Source organism: Microtus pennsylvanicus, chromosome 12, assembly GCF_037038515.1.
Source record: "Microtus pennsylvanicus isolate mMicPen1 chromosome 12, mMicPen1.hap1, whole genome shotgun sequence".
In the NCBI taxonomy this organism is placed as follows: Eukaryota; Metazoa; Chordata; class Mammalia; order Rodentia; family Cricetidae; genus Microtus; species Microtus pennsylvanicus.
The window spans coordinates 82,894,839-82,919,375 of NC_134590.1; the positions used below are offsets into that span (position 1 = coordinate 82,894,839).

The 24,537-nt window shown below is 41.2% G+C and overlaps 1 protein-coding gene across 3 annotated transcripts in view; it reads left to right on the forward strand.

The window, feature by feature from the left end:
* The window catches only part of Pus10 (pseudouridine synthase 10), an 86,444-nt gene that overhangs the window by 13,693 nt on the left and 48,214 nt on the right, over nt 1-24,537 (forward strand). For all 3 annotated transcript variants that reach the window (XR_012907339.1, XM_075944506.1, XM_075944507.1), the window contains exons 3-4: nt 6,965-7,213; nt 7,710-7,796. Coding sequence is in view for 2 of the 3 variants with exons in the window: in XM_075944506.1 (XP_075800621.1) it covers nt 6,965-7,213; nt 7,710-7,796 (336 nt within the window). In the remaining variant the exon portion in view is untranslated. The remainder of the gene's footprint in view (nt 1-6,964; nt 7,214-7,709; nt 7,797-24,537) is intronic.

Below are 24,537 nucleotides of genomic sequence, written 5' to 3' on the forward strand. Positions count from 1 at the left end.
TTTTGTTTAAATAAGAGAGTTCTAAGCCTAATACAAAACTATATACAATAAGAACAGATATCAAGTATAAAAATTAGAATTACAACCAGCATAAGTAATATCAAGCAACAAACATAGATAAATGTTTCAGTAACTATCCTATCCTAAGGAGTCTTAGTCTTGTGTTAGAAATAACTTGGCCATGAGAAGAAAGTAACTGTGACTATCTAGTCTTTAACCCCATAAAAGACCTGAGAAGGGAAATAATATTATTTGAGTAAGGAGGAAGTGCAATCAAGCATCTTCCAAAATGTGCAACAAATGACAGAGACAACTGGCTACCTGGGTAATCGCCCAAAGTCTCATTTGCAATGTTGGAGCAATCAACTTTGGCTAAGGCCTAGAGTAACTGACAGACCATTTTCAGAGGCAGGAAATTTTCAAAATTGTCTTACCCTGTCTTGGTAAGATTTTGATTTTTTTTTTTATTTTTCGAGACAGGGTTTCTCTGTAGCTTTTTGGTTCCTGTCCTGGAACTAGCTCTTGTAGACCAGGCTGGCCTTGAACTCACAGAGATCCACCTGCCTCTGCCTCCCGAGTGGCCTCTGCCTCCCGAGTGCTGGGATTAAAGGCGTGCGCCACCACCGCCCGGCTCCTTGGTAAGATTTGACAGTCTTTTTTTTTCCTTGTATTCTGGTTGTCCTGTATGGACACCATGCATTTTGTCAGCAGTTGATGCATGGGCAATTCCTTGCCCAAAGGCCAGTTTGTGGAGTGTCTTCGGTGCTCAACATTCTCTTGGGAATAGATAAGTGCAGCCAGGAGCAATTGTGTCTCACATCAACAGAATCTTAAGTTATTTAAATGCCATATTCTACAGTTCTTTGAAGTGGTTGCAGATTACCTATCTATGCGAAATACAATCTAAAGAACATGATTAATCTACTATAAGTATGACAAACTTGGATGACTATTGACCTATAATTCTTAATACCTATGTAGCTTAAAGACTAAGACTTCATATTAGAATATTAAACAATCTTTAAACAACTGTGCAACAAATGAGGACAATGACCTCAAAATGTAAACAATGTATAAGTTTCTTGATCAGAGGTAGAAATGTACAGTGCAATATGATAAATATATCCTAAAATTGTATCAATATACAAAATGTCTTAAGCAGAGATAGAAGCATGCATGCATATAATATGACAAAATATCTTTGCCTAGGTGTACAAATATTGTAAACAGAAATAGGAGCATATTCAATAAAATTTAAATTCGTATCAATATCAATATATACCAAAGTAAATTGTTTATAAATAATAGTTCACAAGTATTCATTCTATTACTCACTATTATTATTAGTGTAAGCTCACACTAATCTACCTATTATCCCATCCAATTTCCCTCTTTTTTTTCCAGAGAGATCCCTGATCCTACATAAATTCCACCCCAATTCCCAATCCTATACCAATTATAATCAACCTCTAATTGGTTTCCCTAACCCTGAGGACAAACTTTGTTGGGAGAGGGGATGTTGTCTTCTAGAAATACTTCCAGCTGTCACGAGGGTGATGTTCTTTCTATGGGATCCTATGAAAGTAAAATGATGGTTACGTTTCAAGATTACTGTCTGGTATAATTGCAAATAGTCTCTGAGTATTCGGTAGGGTTTTTCTGAGGTTCCTATTTGGAGTTCTGCCCAGAATCTTGTAAAAAGATGCACCATTTCAGCTAACCAGGTTGGAACCATTTTGAGCAGCTGGTACCAAAAAACAGTCTTATAGTGGCACTGTCAGCATCATGACGTCATATCAACCAGGTGGAGTCCTTGTGGTGCTCCATCTTCTTCCTGGAAACTTCAAAGATTATTGCAGGAAAATTCATTGTTCATTGTGGAAAACTTAAACACTATTGATATAGACATATAATCAATGAAAAGTACAATAGAGACAGAAATAGCTATGGAGAAAAGTAAAATTTTTCCTAAATTCTTTCTTCTTTCTGTCGCATATCCGATGGCTCCTGACATGAGACAGAAACTCCGATGTTTTTTTTTTTTCAATATGCTTAGATTTGGAGAATGATAGAGCCATTGGCTAACTCCAAATCCTGCTTTGATTTTTAAGTGAGCCTTGGCTATTATTCTAGTGGGCACCATATATATGTTCAGTGATTTTCAGCCTCAACTGACCTGTCCTCATAAGTCATTATTCTCTGTCTGGTGAGCCTATCTGGATAGTTACTTTTTCTCTTTAGGCATCTAGATGTCCAGGGCCTTTTGACTTTTTGAAAATGAGTATTTTCCTGCAAAGACAAGAACAGAACCCTGTCCCAACCCTTATGAGGTTTCCTTACCACCTGTATGGATGGTTGTCACCTCCATGGTTGAGCTGTCATTTCCCTTTCTCAAGAGGTTTCTCTTTTTCAAGCTGAATCTTTATTAATTTTCATGGTATCCTATTTTATTTTCCTGTGGAAAAAGCCAACGTAGCACATCTCCTGGTTTCCATTGTGAGGTACACATCCTTGAAATATACCAGCTGATTTAATTCAGAAATTTTTCTGTTATCCAATGTCTTTCTGATGTTTTCTTTCTCATAAGTGTTAAGAAAATTCAAGGTTAATAAAGCATTATGCAATCTATTTCTGGGGGAATTTTCCATCCCTTTCTGTTTTTTTAACATATCCTTTATAGTTCAATTTGATCTTTCTATAACTGTCTGACCTGTAGGATTGTTTGGTATACCTGTAATATGCTTTATATTATAATAAACAAAAAACTGTTTCTTTTTTTAAAGAGACATATGCTGGACCATTATCTGTCTTTATTTGTGCAGGTATACCCATGATGGCCATAACTTCTAATAAATGCATGATTACTGAATCAGCCTTTTCTGAGCTCAAAACAGTTGTCCATTGAAAACCTGAATCAGTGTCAGTGGTGTGGTGTACATATTTTAATTTTCTAAAATCTGCAAAGTAGATCACATCCATCTGCCAGATTTCATTCGAGTACCCTTTGGGTTAGTGCCTGCAGGTAGTGGTGTTTGGTTATAGAAAGAGCAAGTAGTACATCTCTTTGTAATCTGCTTAGCTTGTTGCTCTGTAATAGGAAACTCTTTCTTTAAACCTTTGCTATTGACATAATGTTTTTTTTTTAAATGAAATTCTCAGGCCTTCAGCATATTTCCAATCAATAATCAATCAATTTCAGCAACACCTTGTGCTAGAGGACCTGGCAGACCTGTATGGGATTGGATATGTGTTATGTATATAGGACAAAGCCTATTCCTGATTATATCTTGATATAATGAATCTTATATATGAATAATGAAGTCAATTCTGTATCATCTGGTATAAATTCAGCAGTTTCAGTATGCAAGACAATTCTTTCTGTATATTGCGAATCAGTAATTATATTGAGAGGTTCTTTAAAATCCCTTAGTACCATGAGAATAGCAAATAATTCTGCCTTTTGGGCAGAATTATAAGAGCTTTATTCCACCTTATTTAAATCTTCTGATTTGTAACCTGCCTTTCCTGATTTATTTGCATCAGTGTAGAATGTACAGGCTCCAGTTATTGGTGTGTCATGTACAATGCGGGGAAGGATCCAATTAGTTATATTTAAAAGGTTAATTCTATCACTTTTGGGACTATTGCTATTAAATTTTTTTACTTGGATTATGTGGTAAAACGATCCACTCTAAGATAATATCTTCCCTCTGAATTAAAATTCCTATAGGGAAATTCTGGAGGCAATCTGATTAGAAATGCTTAAGTTAAGATTGAGATCCACCCTACCTGATCCACATGTGCCTCCTGTGGTTTCTCTTCAACCATAGTCAATGTTAATTCCCTGGGACTATTTAAGTCTTTGCCACCATCTAAGGTTTTGTTTAAATGAACTATTAGATCAGGTGTTATCCCATCAGTGGGTCGTAGACTGGAACCATCTCCTAACAATCATTGAAAGTCATTAAGAGTCTGCAATTATCTTTCTTAATTTGTGTCTTTTGTGTTCTAATTTTCTGTCAACCTATTTTATAACCTAAGTAATTGATAGAATATTCTCTTTGTATTTTTTCAGAAGCAATTTGTAATCCCCATTTAGGCAAAACTTTCTTTACTTCTTCAAACATTCCTTCTAAAGTATGTACATTTGAATCAGATAGCAGAATGTCATCCAAGCAATGGTAAATTATGTATTTAGGAAATTGTTCACATATTATTTCCAATTGTTTCCCTTCTTATTAGCTCTGGTAATTTCCTCAATCATATCATATTTTTACTACCGTCTTTTGTAAAGCCTGAGTCTCCTGGCCTGTATATATTTCTAAATATTTATTTATTTATTTATTTATTTATTTATTTATTTATTTATTATGTATACAATACTCTGTTGGCGTGTATGCCTGAAGGCCAGAAGTGGGCACCAGACCTCATTACAGATGGTTGTAAGCCACCATGTGGTTGCTGGGAATTGAACTCAGGACCTTTGGAAGAGCAGGCAACGCTCTTAACCGCTGAGCCATCTCTCCAGCCCCCTATATTTCTAATAATTTCATAGAGGCACCTAGCCTCTCATCCTCATTCTGAACATGTGATTCCAAGGTTTGAAGTTTTAAGGATAACATCTCATCCTTGGACATAATTTGAATAACATGCAAATTGCCTTCCTGGAGAGATACTTTATCTGTAAACCTATCATATCTTTTAACAGATTTTGATTGTCAAATTCAACAGTATGAATTCTTTCAGATAATTTCTCAGTACCCTTTGACATGGATTGGATTTTGTTTTTCAAATTAATGTTATCCTTTTCAATAGTATTATTTTTTCAGATAACTCTTGATTTTTGATGGTTATTAATCCTGTCAGCTAGCTGTTCATTATTAGTCTGTAAGGACTGTATCATTCCTAAAAGTGCCTCATTCTTGGCTTTGTTATTAAACCATTTTCTTACGGATATAATATAAAAAAGAAAACTAAGTCCCAATATTCAATAAATGGATGTATCAGAAAAACCATATAAGCCTTGCAGAATACTACCATCCATAGTATAAGCAAAAAGGTTATTAAATTCCTGGATGATAATACTGTCTGCCATTAAATAACTTTCAAGTTTATTGATTTATTTATTAATTAAGTAGTTACCTCTCTTACGAGATTTTGGTAAATTGTTGTAAGTGTAATAAGAAACGCGAAGGGTGGCGGCATGAACAGTCCTGCGCCGCTTTGGTTTCCTGCGTTGGTGCCTGGTTAAATACTGACAAGTATGCTTTGCTTGACAAATTAAGAGCAGTTGAATCCATTCCGTACACGGAGCAAGGAACCCAGAGCTCACGAACAGGTAGCACAAGCCAGAAGCTGCCCAAGTCGCTGCCTGGCAGGGAAAGCAGCAATGGAGAGGGAGAGCATGCACGAGCCTGGGAAGTTTACAAGTCACCGCATTTAGTTCTGCTGTAGTAGGGTTTTGCCAAAAAACAGCCTAGTAGGTGAAACCAAGCCAGGTGGGCAGGGATGGGAGACCTTCTGGGCTGTGGACCTTTTGGCCCTTTTAGACCAGTCCACCTGGTAGGTGTGGAGTTGGGATCCACGTGGGCGCCAGATGAAGATGGATGCTAAAAAGAAATCCCACACAGTGTCAGAATTGAGTATCTCAAATTATTTAAGCTAAAACCCTAATCTTAAATAAATTTTTTTAGGGGTAGACTCTCAGATCACAGTCTTCTGCATGAATGGGGAACAGGAACCGCGTCTAACAGCTGGAAGAAAGAGCATGTGTGTGCCCTTTATATTGGCATTTATAGTATAAGAGACCACACCCAAGTGGGCTGATATCTTAAAGGCTATTGGCTGAAGGAGCTCCTACAGCACTCAGCCATCTCACTATTTCTTTTATTAAACAGCATAGAAATCATCACATGAAGGAGTGAGAAAACTTTGCAGAAATATTTAGCAGTTTTATAAGGAGTTAGTTCCGACTTCAACTGACCCAGGTAGCAAACCCTATCAGGCAATAGCTGAATGCTTCTTTCAGTATTTACGGTGAATATTCATTTTATAAGGCTGCTTTTGGCCTATTTGCTGTTTCTAGCAAATGATTATCATAGTACACATGCAGACACATGTGCATTGCTCTTGGGCCAAGGGTATGGGAGAGTACATAATTTAAGATCATAGCTATATGTTATCTTGGGTTATAAAGGATTATGTGGGAAGGCCCAGGCAAGTAAGGTTGGTTGTTGCTCCCTTAAAGGTTGGTTAAACAGACAGGCTAAACACATACCAGTACAGCAGTCTGAAGTGACTTCAAGGCGCGCCATGAACTTTGACTGAGGTCCGGGCTCTTAGAATGTAAGATATTTCTATTGCAGTGCATCGCCACAGATTAATCTCTCAGATCTAGAAAGTCACTGCTGTAGTAAATTGGATACTCCTGAATTGATATAAACCAGCATTGTATGAGTCTGTGCTGTTATAATCCTCTCTACACCTTGCTTTGAGACAGTGCTTCACTATGTAGCCCTGGGTGCTTGAACTCACGAGGATCTGCTCCCTCTGCCTCTGAGTGCTCTAGTGGGACCAGAGGGCTGGGATCCAGGAAAGCAATTGTAAGGGGGCAGTACACGCCTTTAATCATGGTGCTCATCGGTAGGCACATCCTGTGTGCAGCATCCATCCATGCATTACTGATGATCGAATTTATTATTAATGCATTTATTCCATATACTAGCCAAATGTTATATATGTGTATACTTTTCCAAAAGAATTTCACAAATTACTAAAACCCTAATCTTAAATAAAAAGGCTCCGTCAAGAAATGTACAAGTCTGGTTTGTAGTTATTTTGGGAAGGCCCTTGACTACCAATTAAAAACAAGAAGACACATTACTACACTTTGCTGACTTTTACACTTCATCTTAGGAATCTTAAAGCCGCTTTAAAATGTTTCTGCTTTTTCTTAACTTTTTAGGAGTTGTTAAATGATCTACAGAAATTTCTTGAAACTGAAAAAGATGAATTAATTTTGGAAGTTCCAAACCCACCATTGAAGAAAATTCGTCTTCAAGAAGATGGGACAGATAATTTGAGTGGAAACGGACAAGAAGGGATCTCTGCCACAGAAGACAAAAGCATTGCTTCTGACCCTTCAAACTCGAGTGTGTGCAATATTTGCTTAGGAATTCTTCAAGAATTCTGTGAGAAAGAGTTTATTGCAAAGGTAAACCACCTCATTATAGGTGTTGTCAGAAACAGCGTAGCCTTTAAGCAAGGACTCTTAGACCAACGGTCCTAACAATACCACTCATTTGAACTTGGTCTGTACGCGTTAATCACTGGAATCTCGTCTTCATTAGAAAAGACCAACTATTCTGAAAGTATATCAACAGATGGCAAACTTAATAGGAACTGTCTGACACTCAGCATGTCCTGAAACTGCCAGTTTTGTGGGGTGAGAACTAAGAAGTGCTCACTCTCATGATGTCTGTGAAGAGTGCTCCACTGAATGCATCAGTTTTGTTGCTTTGCCTTTGTTTCGGGCAGCACGAGAGTTGTCCTGGCACATGCTGGGCCAGCACAGTACCGCTGAGCCTCAGCCCCTGGCTGCTAAGTGAATGTTGGGGAGCTGTGCAGTATCACGTCCTGGGAGGAACTCTATGATTAGAGCCACATTTCCGCAAGTCTTCGGAGTTTACATATTTGTAATGCTCTTCTAGGTGTGCCAAAAGGTTGAAGCCTCTGGGTTTGAATTCACCAGTGTGGTTTTATCGGTTTCCTTCCCACCACAGCTGTCTGTGAGAGAGGTAAGGTCATTTTGTATATCTCAGACCATGTAGTAAATGTATGCTGGGAATTTCTAATTTTTAAAACAAAAATAAGCACAAATGGGAATGTAAGTTGGAGAGAGAGGCTCACACTTGGCACTTGGCGTGAAAGCTGAACGGTGAGGAGTTCGAGGCTGTTCTGGGCATGCTGTGTGTGCAGAACTAAGGCTGGGCATGCTGTGTGTGCCGTGTGTCAGAACTAAGGCTGGGCATGCTGTGTGTGCCGTGCATGCAGAACTAAGGCTGGGCATGCTGTGTGTGCCGTGTGTCAGAACTAAGGCTGGGCATGCTGTGTGTGCCGTGCATGCCGTGCGTGCAGAACTAAGGCTGGGCATGCTGTGTGTGCCGTGCATGCAGAACTAAGGCTGGGCATGCTGTGTGTGCCGTGCATGTCGTGCGTGCAGAACTAAGGCTGGGCATGCTGTGTGTGCCGTGTGTGCAGAACTAAGGCTGGGCATGCTGTGTGTGCCGTGCATGTCGTGCGTGCAGAACTAAGGCTGGGCATGCTGTGTGTGCCGTGCATGCAGAACTAAGGCTGGGCATGCTGTGTGTGCCGTGCATGCAGAACTAAGGCTGGGCATGCTGTGTGTGCCGTGTGTGCAGAACTAAGGCTGGGCATGCTGTGTGTGCCGTGCATGTCGTGCGTGCAGAACTAAGGCTGGGCATGCTGTGTGTGCCGTGTGTGCAGAACTAAGGCTGGGCATGCTGTGTGTGCCGTGCATGCAGAACTAAGGCTGGGCATGCTGTGTGTGCCGTGCATGCAGAACTAAGGCTGGGCATGCTGTGTGTGCCGTGTGTGCAGAACTAAGGCTGGGCATGCTGTGTGTGCCGTGCATGTCGTGCGTGCAGAACTAAGGCTGGGCATGCTGTGTGTGCCGTGTGTGCAGAACTAAGGCTGGGCATGCTGTGTGTGCCGTGCATGCAGAACTAAGGCTGGGCATGCTGTGTGTGCCGTGTGTCAGAACTAAGGCTGGGCATGCTGTGTGTGCTGTGTGTCAGAAGTAAGGCTGCGGTGGAGTTGCATGATGGGACATGAGCAAGCATGGCCAGAAGTGCCTCATATTTATTACACAGTTGAGTTTGAGCTAATTTTTGGTGTCAGTCTTTTTTCTTGCAACCCCACCACATCCAGGTATGTGACGCCAGATGTGGTTGCCACCCACAGTCTAAGAAGTTAGGTCGATAAGAATCACATTTAGATTAAAGTACATAATTTGAGAAATTTTGAATTTGAAGTTTCTTCTTTTAGATAGTTGTCTTGGTTAAGGTTTCTATTGCCGTGAAGAGACACTTTGACCGGGGAAACTCTTAGAAGAAAATCATTTAAGTGGAGCTGGCTTACAGTTTTAGAGATTCAGTCCATTCTCGTCATGGAGGGACATGGTGGCGTGCAGGCAGACATGGTGCTGGAGGAGCTGAGAGTCCCACATCTTGATTTTTAGAAGTAGCTTGAGCACAGGAGACCTCAAAGCCCACCCCCACAGCGACAGGCTTCCTCCAGCAAGGACACACCTCCTAATAGTGCTCCTCCCTATGAGGGCCATCTTCTTTCAAACAACCACAATAGTGGCTTCTCAACTGTATAACAAGTATAAGATTTATTCATAGCTAGGCATGGTGGCTTCTCTCTGTAATCCCAGTATTCAGGAGGCTGGGACAGAAGGGCTGTCAGGAATTTGAGCCCAATCTGGTAAATTCCGGAGATTTGTATGTATTTAGTCAAGTAGAGCCTAGGAATTTTCATTCTAAGCAAACTCACTGGTGCTATTGTTACAAAGACTATAGTTTGAAAAATTAATACTCTTAAATTTCTTTTTACATTTTATTGTGTGTGTATGTACACGTGTAGATGTCAGAGCAACTTGGAGTAAATGATTCTGTTTTTCTGTCATGTGGGTCTCAGGTACCGAACTCAACAGGTGCCTTTACCTTCTGAACCATCTTGCCAGCTCAAAATTAAGAATTAGAAAAAATATGTTTCTGAGATAGGGTGGGGGGGGGGAGAACTTGGGTTATACATTTTGGCGAATTAGGTGTTTTGAGACAGGCTTTCTCAGTAGCTATGGTGCCTGTTCTGTGAACCAGACTGGCTTTGAACTTAGAGAAATCTGCCTGCCTCTGCCTCCTAAGTGCTGGGATTAAAGGTGTGTGTCACCACCCGGTGAATTGGGTGAATTTCAATATAAGAAAAACTGGCATAAACACCTGGGCCAAAAGATAAGTTATAAGTCTTTGGACATTTAGAGAAAGCAAAAATTCAGATTTTAATCCAAACCAAATTATTCTAACCAATAAAAGTAAGTTTAGAGAAAATTCCCTATAAAGAATTGAGAAGCCAGGTTTGGGGATTCCTGCCTGTGACACAGCACTTGGGCAGCTGAGGCAGGACGGCTGCTGTGACAGCCTGGGAAAGCCTATCTCAAGAAATCATCCTTTTAAAAGGGTAAGACTGAGAAACGAGGCGTATGTATGGCAGGGGATCATGATTTCATCTCAGGCTGTAGAGTAAGATCCTGAAGGTAAGCAGGAGCGGGGGAGGGGCGACCTTTTTTTCTTCTGAAAAACTTATGAAAGAGTGTTGTGAGTAACCTGATATGTAACTGTTGCCCAAGTTGAACAGGCAAGTTTAATTTTGCAAAACTGAGATCAGTTACAAATAAAACAAAACAACAACAAGAAACCCAACAATGACAGAGTCACTTGAATGCAAATATAAGAAGGAGACTTTGATCTGTTAGGATAACAACCAGAAAAGCAGATCCTTCCCTGAGTAAGGCACACAAGAACTGCTGAGGGAGATTTGTGTAGGTTGGCTAGGACATGCGCAGACCTGTTTGGAATGCTGGTGCACTGCTCATAGTGATAGAGTCGACTTCTGAAAATCCTACTTTGCTTCTGACTTTCTGTCAGGCAAAATGTGATCTTTCTCAAAAACAGAAAGCTGAGTTACCATTTTCGGGAGAATGGCGGCTCCACGAAGTGAGGCTTTCCTAATTGGGGTTGAGTGCTCTGGCTCAGTAAATTACATTTTAACATAGATTTCAGCAGCCTCAGGGATGCTAAAGGCAGCACACTTTCCAGGCGATTGGGGACAAAGTACCGCTCAGCTTTTCCAAAGGTGAGTACTTGTGAACACTAGCCGCTGGTGAGCTTGGCTGCAAATGTCCGTAAGATTCCAGCCCAGTAGCACCGCGGGTGTGAGTCGTAGGCATTGGGCACGAGGAAGAACAACACAGAAGAAGTTTGCTGGAGCAAAGCGTATCTGCAGCATCTGGAGAGCTGGTGGAACATGGCTGCCACTGACCACTCCTTCTCGTGATACCTTCCTGAGAATGACCGGAACACGGCAGGGCCGGAACACAGTCGGCTGGTTTATGCTGGACTGTCTGCATCCGCAGGAGCTGGATGAGTGGCTGGTCCTAAGCTGGACAGTGCTCCTAACATGCCCATGGTCAGCCATGTGAACTCCACTGAGGGAAGAGGATGAAAATAGTTGCTGGGTCTTGTCTTTCTGTCCTCCCAAGTTCTAGTCTCCTAAGGGAGACACAGAAGCCCTTTGATGACGCCTGCGCATGGGAACACAAACCTCACTGGAGTGCAGGGAGTCCCCGTGTCACCAGGGCTCTTTCCCTGTCCCTATGGGCTCCAGGACACAGGCTTGAGAGTGCAGTAGGCATGCCAGATGCTATGGTTAATTCACAAGAGCTTCTGAACAAGAACAGTCTAGAAAGATGAAATGATAATAAATATGGGTTCTTATACTTGAGTTTAAAAAGTAGCTGCCACATTAAAGGACCGACATCTCGGGAACGTCGGTTAGAACTGGTTAGAGACAGAGCTAGTTAGATGATACCGAGTGGGACACAGGGTGGATGACGTTGGAGCTCAGCCCATCTGTGGTGAAACGGTGACAGTGGTCTTTGCTTAGTGCTCCTGTTCTTAGAATGTCACACTTAGATGGAGGTTTCTGCTTGAGAACAAGACAGTAGAGACAGCCATATTAAGAAGGTAGACTCGGGATGGAAGTACTTCTCATCCCAAAGGACTTAGCCAGAGAGGATAAGTTCTCTAACACAGATTAAACCGAGGACTGGTGACCACCTGGCCGGTATGTAGAAGGAAGCTCCTAAAGCCGTTTCAGCGCAAGCATCCTGTTAGTTTTAAGGAAACCTATTTTAACATGGCTGCCTTACTCTGCTGGCGCGTCCACATCTCTTCAGTTCAGATAAAGAGGACAAACATTAACGGTTCCAGCTGGTGAACTTGGGGAGCCAGGAAGTTTGCTGCGATTGCTTACTGGAGCATAAGTTACTCACAGCGGTGTCACTGAAAAGGCCACAATGGGGACTCGTGAAAGCTGCATTGTGGATCCCTATACAGCCTGTACCCAGCTGCTCCACCTAGGCATCTCGTCTTCCTGAACTTGTTTGCTGTTTATCTATTATCTGGTGGGGACCCTCATGAGTTTTCTAACTTTAGTGAGCTTCCTGAGTGCTGTGAGTTTACTGTTTCCTTCAAAATATTTAGTGTGTGTGTGTAGCATATGTCGCAGTGTGTGTGTGTAGCACGTCACAGGTGTGTGTCTAGCATTTGTCACAGTGTGTGTGTAGCATATGTCACAGGTATGTGTGTGTGTAGCATGTCACAGGTGTGTGTCTAGCATTTGTCACAGTGTGTGTGTAGCACGTCACAGGTGTGTGTCTAGCATTTGTCACAGTGTGTGTGTAGCATATGTCACAGGTGTGTGTGTGTAGCATGTCACAGGTGTGTGTCTAGCATTTGTCACAGTGTGCGTGTAGCATATGTCGCAGTGTGTGTGTGTAGCACGTCACAGGTGTGTGTCTAGCATTTGTCACAGTGTGTGTGTAGCATGTCACAGGTGTGTGTAGAATATGTCACAGCTGTGTGTGTGTAGCATATGTCACAGGTGTCCGTGTGTGTGCGTGTAGCATATGTGTGTGTAGCAGATGTCACACTGTGCCTGTGGAGGTCAGAGGACAGCTTGCAGGGATCTGTTCTTTCCTTAAACTGTTTGGAGGACTAGAGCTCAGATATGGTTGTCAGGCTTGGTCACAAATACCTTTAGCTGCTGAGATGTTTTGCCAGCCCTCCTGTCAATTCCATGAGCCTCGGGTGTCTCTGTCCCTTTTGTGACAGAATGTTTCAGTCTAGAGGAAATGGCTACATGACATTTCCCTTCTGCTGGCTTTCACACTCTGCTGCCCTTCCTCTGTGATGTTCCCCCTTGTACACGTGTGTTTCTTGTCCTGTTTCTGGCGGCGCCTTGGGTCGTCATGCTACAGCAGTAGACAGTTCTCAGAGTCTGACTAGTGCGTCGCTGCAGTGAGCATCTCCCAGTGCAGAAGAGAAATGGCCCTCCATTACTGAGGGAGAGCAGCAGCCATCTACGGTACAAACACGAATGTTTAGAAATCAGTTTGACACACACATCCCATCTGTTTAACGCAAGTGTTTGTCCTGGGCCTGCAGCACCGTACAGGGCCCCTTCCTGTGGTGTGAGCCTTAATCTAGTCAGACTTTTGCTGCGGTTGTTTCCCTGCGTTCATGATTGGCTTCTGTAAAGCCACACTATAGCATTGAAACTGCTAATGGAAGATCACCCCAGACTAAACTGGGGCTAAACTGGGAAAGTATTCCACTTAGTCTTGCCAATTCCTTGGGGTGGGTCTTTACCATCTGAGTCCAGCAGAGGGCGATATTGTACCACCAGTTTGGTTCATTTCCCATTGCTCACCATAATGACCCAATTAAATGAGTTACAGTGTCTCATAAATGTTATTCTGAACATATGAAACACCCTGCTTCTCAATGTGCGGTATGGTATGGTTGGAGTTTTGTTTCTCAAATAAAAATATTCTATTTCTTTTCTCCATGCTCTGCATTAAATACCAATTCTCTAGCAGCAGGTTTTTCTTAAATTATCTTTTTAAAATTTTATAAATGAATATCTTTTAAAGTTGATTTTATTTAAATTTGTGGGCTCCTTACCAGTTTGGACCTCTTGATCTCATTTAGGATCTGAAGAAAAAAATGAATTCTTTTGTCCTAAGAATGCACGGCCATAGCTGGTATAATATAATTCTTGTAATCTCAGGAGGCCAGCAGGGCTGTGAATTCAGTGCTGTCTAGGGCTGTGTAGTGATGCCCTATATTAAAACAGACAAAGGTTCGGAGACACAGAATGCACATGCTCAGGTTTGCATGTGTTTACAGAGCCTGGGATTTTTCTGAATTGATTCTTCAGTAAAATCTCCTGCTGCAAAGGTCCACAGTTACTCTAAAGGACAGTAGTTTTCTGATTGTGTTTAATTCATAGCTCTAACTGCAGATACAGAGAGCTGCTCATTTAGGATAGCATGCACATGTAGCTCTGAGCTGGCTGTCTTCTGATTCAGCAGCTAGAGTTTCTCCTTTCTCTCCATTTTCCATGCTTTTCCAACTTACAATTTGTATGGCAGACACCCCTTCTAGACATACGGCAGAGGTCCACTTTTCCTGAGCTTTGCAGCCCTTTCTGAGCTTAGAAAGGCAGGTTACAGTTGGTTTCAGCATCGATGGCTTTATTTTTGGTTCAGTTAGTTGGTTAGAACTTCCTTCTGTCTCTGCAAGGTCTGTGGTTCAGGGGTTTTAAGTTCATAGGCTTCAGCGTGTGTGTGTGTGTGTAGAGGCTTTACTGATGCTCACTTCCGCACACAGCTGTGAGTGCTCTCAGAAGCCAGAGGATGTCGGGTGTCTGCTCCATCACTCCCTGCCCTAGTGCCTTGAGACAGGCCTCTCCCTGTGTGTGAGGCTAGCGTGACAGCCTCCTGTGCCCACACCCCACAAATCTGGGATTAAACATCCATATGTATTCACAGATGGCCTCTTACATAGGTACAGGAGATTCGAACTCATTCTCCTGCTTGAACATCAAGAGCTCTTGTCCACTGGACCATCTTCTCCATCCCTAAGCTACTACTTTAAAAACCTTTATAGCACACAACTGTTTTCATGTGCCCATCCAAAGCCATCTTCCTATACAGTGTACCCCAAGAGCTTGCCCTGTAGGCACGCCAGCACCTACAGTTTTGCACTGTTAAGAGTCATAGAGAAACTAGTAGGGTGACTCAGTCAGTTAACACCTGTCCCTAAGCCCAAAGTCCTGAGTTCGGTCCCCTGGGGCTGTATGGTGGGAGGGAGAGAACACATTGTCCTCTGATCTCAACATGTACACCATGGCATGCACAAATGTTCATGTGTGTGCGTGCACACAAACACAATAATAGTAAAAGACTCACGGAATCATAGGTCTTAATGAACCTTGCTAGTTATCTGGAACAGGGCTCTGTAGCTTTTCATGGCGCTTATTTTAAAAGATGTTAGTGATGTAATTTGTGATTTATCACGGCCCTGGAAAACTCATTCATACCAGGTGAGAATGTCTGGAAGAGAGTCCGAGTTCCCCACCTTTCTGTCTAGGGTGATTGCCACCATTTCAAAGTTGTCACGATTAGCGTGTGTGTGTGTGTGTGTGTGTGTGTGTGTGTGTGTGTGCGCGCGCGCGTGCATGCATGCGCATCTGCATGTGCTGCCCGTGCCATGGAGTTCTGAGGACAACTCGTAAAGTCAGTTTTCTTCCACCTTTGTGTGGGTTCCCAGGATCCTTCTCACTTTGCCAGGCTTGCACAGCAAGCACCTTTACCTGCCAAGCCTGCTAGCCAAGGTTTTTTTTTTTTTTTAGTTCATATTGCATTTCTTTGCTTATTGTGTATGAATGTCCATAAGTATGTGTACAGGAGTATGCGCCAAACCTGAGGGTTGAGTTCTGGTCATCACGCTTGGAGGCAAGTGTCTGTGCCGGCTGAGCCGTCACAGTGGCCCCATTCAAGTTTGGCCCATCTTTAAGGATAGTGACCGCTTGTCTAGCCATCCCATTTTCATTTGAAGAAGGAAAACCGAAGCTCATAGAGGTCATGTGACATCCTGTGTCATGTTGATTGGAATCTGAATGTTTTCCTTTAAAAACGCCCTGTAAAGCCACGTAATCTCTTCATCTCGTACATTCCTGTGTATTTACCATTCCTAACCATCCTAGCTCCATGAGGATGGCCTTTTCTTAACTTTCCACATTGTCTTTATCGTTTAAGTATACAGAGTGGTAGGCTTCATTGTGGTGTTTTCATAATGTGTCATTATGTATGCTTTGTTCTGACTCCAGCAGTGGTCAAGTAAGACCGGCTCATCATGAAAACATAGTAAATATTGGATCCAGGAATGCGGTTGAAAGCATGCCCAAGAATATCTTTCAAATGCTTAAAGATTTACTTTCTGGCTTTGTCTTGGTTCATGACCTGTCTCCAGCTAGTCTAGGTGAGGGAGAGCAAGAAGGAAGAGGTTGCTTCCCTCTGTGTGGATGTGCAGGCTGCAGTAAGAACGTGAACAGAGCTGGGGCGGTGGTGGCGCCTTTAATCCCAGCACCCGGGAGGCAGAGGCAGGCGGATCTCTGTGAGTTCAAGGCCAGCCTGGTCTACAAGAGCTAGTTCCAGGACAGGCTCCAAAACTATACAGAGAAGCCCTGTCTTGAAAAACAAAAAAGAAAAAAAAATAGACCATGAACAGCCCTTAAAAGTGTGACGTTTCCTGTTTTAATTTGCATGGTCCTGTGAGTTATCACATCTATGGGGAGAACTGGTAGTAAAACAGTTGACAGGAAAGCAGGATGGAGCAAATCCCTTGGAGCCGGTTCTCTGCTGGATGTATCATGCTGCACATGGCCGCTGTCAACCGTGGGAATCCTTATGAGATGTTCTTGGCACATTAATTTTTAGGACTGTGGCCTAGTGCACTGTTTCAAAAAAGGGAACTTCTAATTTAGGCTCTTCCTATTTCTGATTTGAGTTTTCATGTCACACAGAAAAGTCATGTCAACCATATTTAATAAATACTTGTATTTTGACTGATAAAATTGTTTTGCTTTACAATTAGTAATTCTAATTATTATGATTGCTTCTGAAAAGTCATGTTATCTAATGATGATAGTAAATTATATATAATTTATGATGAAATGAATTTATAAAGTGGTAGGTCACATATAAAACAGCTACATAAGCAGCAAGATAAAACTCCTTTCTTAGCAAAGTAAGCCACCGTGGTTTATTGAGTATTCGTGTAGTGCATTCTTATGACTCATCACAGCCCCTGAAGAAGGCTGCTTTTTTTTTATATTAAATTTATTTTTTAAAACAGTTTCTCATTTTATGTATTTATCCCAGTCTCTACCCCCTCCCCTCCTCTTGCTCCTCCCACACCCCAGCCCCCATCCACTCCTCAGAGAGGGTTCCCTAGAGGAGTCAACAAAGTCTGACACATCACTTTGAGGACTTTGAGGCACAACCGAGGCTCTCCCCCCATATCTAGGCTGAGCAAGGTATCCCTCCAAAGAGAATGGGCTCCAAACACCAATTCAAGCACTAGGGTTGAATCCTGGTCCCGCTGCCAGTGCCCCACAGACTGCAGAAGCCACACAGCTGTCACCACATTCAGGGCCTAGTTTAGTCCTATGCGAGTTCCCCCGCTGTACCAGTCCAGAGTCAGTGAGCTCTCATGGCTCAGGTCAGCTGTTTCTGTGGGTGTCCCCGTCATGGTCATGACCCTTTGCTCATGTCTCCTTCCTCTCTTGTACTGGTCTCCGGAAACTCGTCCCAGGGCTAAGCTGTGGATCTCTGCATCTACTTCCATCAGTTGCTGGATGAAGGTTCTATGATGACAACGTAGTCATCAATCTGATTACAGGGGAAGGCCAGTTCAGGCACCCTCTCCAGTATTGCTTAGGTATTAGCTGGGGTCACTCTTATGGATTCCTGAGAATTTCCCTAGTGCCAGGTTTCTTGCTAACCCCATAATAACTCCCATAATCAAGATATCTCTATCCTCGCTCTCCCTCTCTGTCCTTCCCCCATCTCAAACATCCTGTTCCCTCATGTTCTCCTTCCTCTCCTTCGCCCCTCCCCTCCCCTTCTGCCCTCCCTTCTCCTTCCCCACTCCCAATTTTCTCAGGAATTTTGTCTAATTCCCCTTTCCAGGGGGATCCATGTATGTCTCTCTTAGGGTTTTTCTTGTTACCTAGCTTCTCTGGGGTCATGGACTGTAGACTGGTTTTCTTTTGCTTTGTGTCTAATATCCACTTATGAGTTTGTACATACCACGTTTGTCTTTCTGGGTCTGGGTTACCTCACTCAGGATGATTTTTTCTTGTTCCATTTGCATGCAAATTTCAAGGTGTCATTGTTTTCACTGCTGAGTAGTACTCTGTTGTGTAAATGTACCACATTTTCTTTATCCATTCTTTGGTTGAGGGGTACCTAGGTTGCTTCCAGGTTCTGGCTTTTAAAAACAATGCTATTATGAATACATTTGAGCAAATATCTTTGCGGTATGAATGTCCATCCTTTGAGTATGCGTTCAAGAGGGATATTACTGGGTCTTGAGGTAAACTGATTCCAAATTTTCTGAGAAACTGCCATACTGTTCCAGAGTGGCTGTACAAGTTTGCACTCCCACCAGCAATGGAGGAGTGTTCTCTTTACCCCACATCCTCTCCAGCATAAGCTGACATCAGTGTTTTTGATCTTAGCCATTCTGACAGGTGTAAGATGGTATCTCAGACTTGTTTTGATTTGTATTTCTCTGATGGCTAAGGATGTTGAGTATTTCCTTAAGTGTCTTTTGGGCATTTGCAGTTCTTCTGTTGAGAATTCTTAGTTAAGATCTATGCCCCATTTTTTTTATTGGATTATTTGTTATTTTGATGTCCAGTTTCTTGAGTTCTATACACACACACACACACACACACACACACATATATATATAAAATGATTTTCAAGACAGGGTTTCTCTGTAGTTTTTGGTGCCTATCCTGGAACTAGCTCTTGTAGACCAGGCTGGCCTCAAACTCGTGGAGATCTACCTGCCTCTGCCTCCCGAGTGCTAGGATTAAAGACGTGTGCCACCACCGCCCTGCATATCTTTATATATTTTGAAGATCAGTCCTTTGTCAGATGTGGGGTTGGTGAAGATCTTTTCCCATTCGGTAGGCTGCCGTTTTGTCTTATTGACTGTGTCCTTTGCCTTACAGAAACTTCTTAGTTTCAGGAGGTTCCATTTATTAATTGTTTCTCTGTACTACTGGTGTTTTATTTAGGAAGTGATCTCCTGTGCCCGTGCGTTCAAGGCCACTTCCCACTCTTTCTTCAATGAGGTTCATTGTGGTTGTTTTTATATTGAGGTCATTGATCCATTTGAACTTGAGTTTTGTGCATGGGGATAGATAAGGTTCTATTTGCATTCTCTGCATGGATTTCAGAGTTTGAATTCAGGGACTGAGCTTACATGGCGTGTGCCTTTACCCACAGAGCCATTACACCAGCCTTAAATTTTTAAAAATTGTTAAATTGTTTGTTTTTATGTGTATGTGCCTGAGTATATATGTATATGTAGCATGTGTGTATAGGAGCCTGCTGAGATCAGAAGAGAGTGTCAGAACTCCAGGAGCTGGAGTTACAGGTAGTTGTGAGCTGCCACGTTGGTACTGGGAATCGAACTCAGGTCCTGTGTAAGAGCAGCAAAAGCTATTAACTCTGAGCCAGTACTCTTAACTCTTTCCTGTACTCCCTAAAGGTTTTTGTTTAATTATTTTGATTTCCATCTTTATATCCTATTATACAAAGTTAATGATGACATATGAATATCTCATCACATAGTCATTCATCAGAATTTATTAGAATTTTCCTATACTACACTCCGGTCATTAGACAGAATAGTGCAGCATTATCACCCGTTTAAACTACCTGTATATACACAAATGTTTATGTACATATATACATGTATATTTTAAATAAACACATAATGTGTCTTTGTAACATCCTTAGTGTTATCACTCTTTCCTCATATTCCTTCCGCATTGTCCTCCCTCTGCCCTCCCCTGTTAATTCCCCTGCTTCCCCCTTCCCCCTAATAGCTGGTGATTCCCATTGTTATCCTTTGTTGGCCTTGACCATTTGCCTTTTTTGACCTGCACACCTCTTGGCAAGCACTACTAGCTTGAAACCAGCCCACTGCAGATACTGCTCCCTTCTCAAATTTATGACTAAATCCGAACACTCATCACGTACTTGCTTAAAGTTTTGTCTAAAACCAGAACCAAATATTCAGAAAAGATAAGGCCTCCCAAATTCTCCATTGTTATTTAATAACTTCAAAGGCCACTTAGAAGGCTAGGTGTATTGGTACATGTAATCCTGGCATTTGGTAACCCGAGGTTGCAACTCTTCTGCAAGTTTTATGTCAGCCTGGTCTACACAACAAGTTACAGACCAGCTGGGGCTGCACAGCAACCTACAGACCAGCCGGGGATACGTAGCAAACACTTGTTTCAAAAAACAACAAACGAAGCAGATTAGAGCCACCCCTGTTAGACTGAACTCTTATCTCAGCTACTTAGGATGCTGAGGCAGACAAATTATTAGTTCAAAGACAGAGCCTGAGTAACTTAGTGAAAACCTGACTCACAATACAAAAAGAAAGGGACTGTAGCTCTGTGCTGGAGTGGTTGGCCTAGGAGATGCCAGGCCTAAATTCAATCTCTAGTATCACATGTATGTTATAAAAGCAATGAGCATTTTGTTTAACTTTTCTATTTATACAAGGGGCCACATTTTCCTAAGGGTACTTTATTTGCCTTAGGTCATTTGCTGTAAAATAGGAAAGAGAGTTTGGACACAGTTCCACTGTCTTAGAATCTTAGATTTCCCAGAGTGTTTTTCTGTCCGTCTCCTTCTGGTTCTGGTGCTGGGCCTCCTTAGGCAAGTGCCTGGAAGGCGGAGGGGTGAGGCACACTAAAGCTCAGTGGGCAGAGAAAGCTTTATGGTGTCCATGAAAATTTGTTAGAGATTTGTAATATATTCCCTTAGTAAATTTAGAGAATGCAGATATCAGTAGCTTGGCATGTAACCTAATTTTCTCATTATAATAACCAAACCCACTAATCTGGAGAAGCTTCTCTTCTTAATAAAGAGCTTTTGCTGTGTAGGAGAATATGGTAGGTTGCTGGCAGTTGAGGATAAGGTTTTCAAAGAACTGGGGACTCGTTCTCTTGAATTGAAAGTAAATCTTGTAGATTATTTTAAATAGTGGAACTTACATATAGTCTTTAATGCATGTAATAAGTACATACATTGACATATTTGATTTGATTTATTTAAATTTTAGTTTAAAAAGATCATTGAAGATATCTTTTTGTGAACAGAGAAAAAGAAATTTGTACTTAACATTTTTAATTATATGAGCTCTAAAAATGTTTTGAGAACCTGCTGTTTGAGAGTCCTTTAAAGCTGTTTATTTCTTAATTTAGAGGCAGAATTGATATGTTCATCTAATTATTCTTTATCAGCAAAAAACCAGAGTTAGTTCCAGCACAGATAGGACTGTTACACAGAGAAACCCTGTCTCAAAAATCAACCAACCAACCAAACAAACAAAAACCCCAAACCAACCAACCAAACAAATAAAAAAAACCTGAAGTTAGATATTGGGGTAAGAAGGTGAAAGGTCAGAGAAGCAGCAGAGAAGCCACCAGTGACTTCCTCCTTCTTCCTCCATTTCTTCCTCCCCAAAGGGGCTGAGAACCTCTCTAAGCTCCGCCTTCCCACTTGCTCTGTCCTCTAAACCCTCTGGTTAATTTTGGTCACCTAGTGGCTAACTCTGCCCTCTGGTTCAAAATAAACTTTATTTGTCAGAACACAAAAAAATATCAAACATTTCCCCCTTTTTGTCTAAATAAAAAGGGAAAATTCTAACACTAATATAGTAAAAGCATGTACAGACAATAATTACACTAGCAATGTCCATTCCATTTGTGTGGCTCATTTAATAAAAGCCGAGAGACAGTATTAGGGTTCCACCTGAAGATCAGAGAAGCAAAGCAGCCAAACCACTGGAGAGCTCTTACTTCTGTGAAATCTTCAAATGAAAAGAGAGCAAGTTCCTGCCTCATCCCGCTTCATATTCCTCTCTGGTGTTGGTATTAAAAGTGTGCACCACCACCGTCCAGCCTCTATGGCTAACTAGTATGGCTTCTGGGATTAAAGGTTGTGCCACCACGCCGGGCCTGTGTGGCTATTTTGTGTTCTGATTTTCAGAAAGCTTTATTTATTAAAATACAAATGAACTCTCACTACATTTCCCCCTTTTTGCCTAAAATAATAAAAGGGTATAACTAATATAAGAAAAACTATATACAATAAGTATGATAACTATATACAATATATACAGGCAATGAATAAATCAACAATATCTAGTCCATTTGCATTTGATAAATTCAGAGACAATACTCCACTTATCTGTCCTGTCTTGGTGAGTCCAAAGTCTCATACCTAATTTACTCTCTATCATAACTTGCCTTCTATATCAGGTAAACAAGAAAAACTATAACTATCTTGTCTTCAACTCTTTCAGAGACCCAAGAAGGAAATAATATTAACCAAGTAAGCAAGAAGTGTAAGCAAGCAACTTTCAGAAATTGTGAGAAATGACAGAAATAGCTGGCTGCCTGGACAGTCATCCAAAGTTCCTCTGCAGTGTTGGGGCATCCATCTTAGGCCTATAGGCCTAGATTATCTGACAGATTTTTCTGTGAAACAGGATATTCTGAAGGGCTGTCCTGCCTTGTCTTGACAATGTTTGGTGGTCATTCTGTTTTGTGTCCTACTTGTCCAGTTAGTTAGTACACCTTACTGTCAGCAGTCAAAGCAAGGGCGTTTTTCTTTTTCTTTTTTCTTTTTTTTTTTTGCTCAGTGGCTTACTTTTGCCATAAAGAAAGTAAATTCCATGTGGAGTTTCTTCACTGCCCATCATCTTCTTTGAAGTAGATTGGTGCTGTCAGGAGCAGACATGTTTTATTATCATAAAAAAAGAGAATAAAAGATCCTATGTTATTAAAACATCTTAAATGCCATATTCTGTAGATCTCTGAAATGTTTGAAGATGACCTGTCTATATAAAATATATCTTTGTTTAAGCTTGAAAACATGCATAATGTGACTACAAGTTTGATTATAATAGGTGATTAACTACTAATCTGTATTTCCTTATTATCCTGAAGAGTTGGTAATAATTATTTTGAAGGACTAGAAATTTGCATTACATTATTAGAGTGGTATAGGTATAACACCCTGAACAGGATTAGTAATATATGTAAAGTATCTTTGTTCTAACAAAATTAATCTCAAATTTGTGACAATATACAGAATTTGTATACAGTATACAGAAGTTCAATTCAATGTAAAATATTTGAAACTGGTTGCTTTTTAAAAGTAGATTCAGTAATCTACATCTTATCATATCTATATCCTCTTTTTCTTTTTAGAGAAGATCCAGTAATCTACCCTTGTATCCTATTATATCTATATCCCCTTTTTTCTTTTCAAAACCAGAACCTTGACTCCAATTTCTTTTGTCTAGCTATTTTCCTGACCATTACCAATAATACCTTATAACCAATTCCCCTAAACAATGACAAATATCCATAATTCAATGAAAGACCAAAAACCACCCACCCCACCTCTTGGGAATGTGGGTGTTGTGTTCTTAAATCTACTTCCTGCTGTCTAGGGGTTGGATGGCATCTTTCAAGGGTCCTGAAAAGAAAAATTTAATTGTCAAGTCCTAGGAGAGGTAGCTGTATCAGTTGTTCAATCTGTGCATAAGGGGAAAATGCAGGGCTTGTCTCAAGTCCTGACTAAAGTAGTCTGACGCTGAATCATCTCACTAGCCACCTCAAAATTGGTCTGAGCAGTGGCTAGTCCACAGTCAATCTTGAGGGTGTGTTTTGAGCTTAGTGTTTTTTTTTATCACAGTTCTGGAGGAATTGTGGGGTTTCATCCCCCCTTTGGAGTCTTCAAAGGTCATCATGGTTCACTAAAACCCGAAATCAAGTACAGGAAGCTAGAATGAAACCTTTTTCTAGAATTATTTATATGACATTAATATCATTAGAAAAGTGTAGATTATGAGATTAGTGGCAATAAAATAGTCCTTAAATTTTTGTTTTTCTTCTGTCCCATATCAGGTGGCTCTCTGACATGAGACAGATTTTGGATTTCATTTTAATAAGCATGCTGGGTTTAGAGAAGGAGAGAACCACATTATAATTCCAAAGCCAGCTTTAATCCTTAATTGGACTTGGACTACAAAAAAATTATTTGTATTATGTGTCTGTAGAGAATAGCAGGAACAAACATTTGGGAAGATTTATGAAATTTTATCCTTTTAGAAATGTGATATACCAATAAGCCAATTAACTTTTTTCTTGGGTCATTTTTGTCTTGATGATTTGTCCTTTTTTTTCAGAGGTTTCATTTGCCCAGTGGTCTTCAGATTCTGTAGCTCAATGTCTTCATTCTCCTGAAAAGACAAAAACAAAACTCTTTCCCAACCCAAACTTTCAGGAGATTTTCTTTTGGCAAGATCAAATGGAAAGTATTTTTTAGTTTTATAGGTTAGTTTAAACAGCCATGCTGTTTGATGGACTATCATTTGTTATAATTAAGAGGTGTCTCTTGTTAAAATCAAATCTTTATCAATTTTGATGGTATCCTTAACTTTTCTTCTCCTGTGGAAGCAAAAGTAAAATCCCTTTTCCCAATGTAACACATGTCCTGGCTTC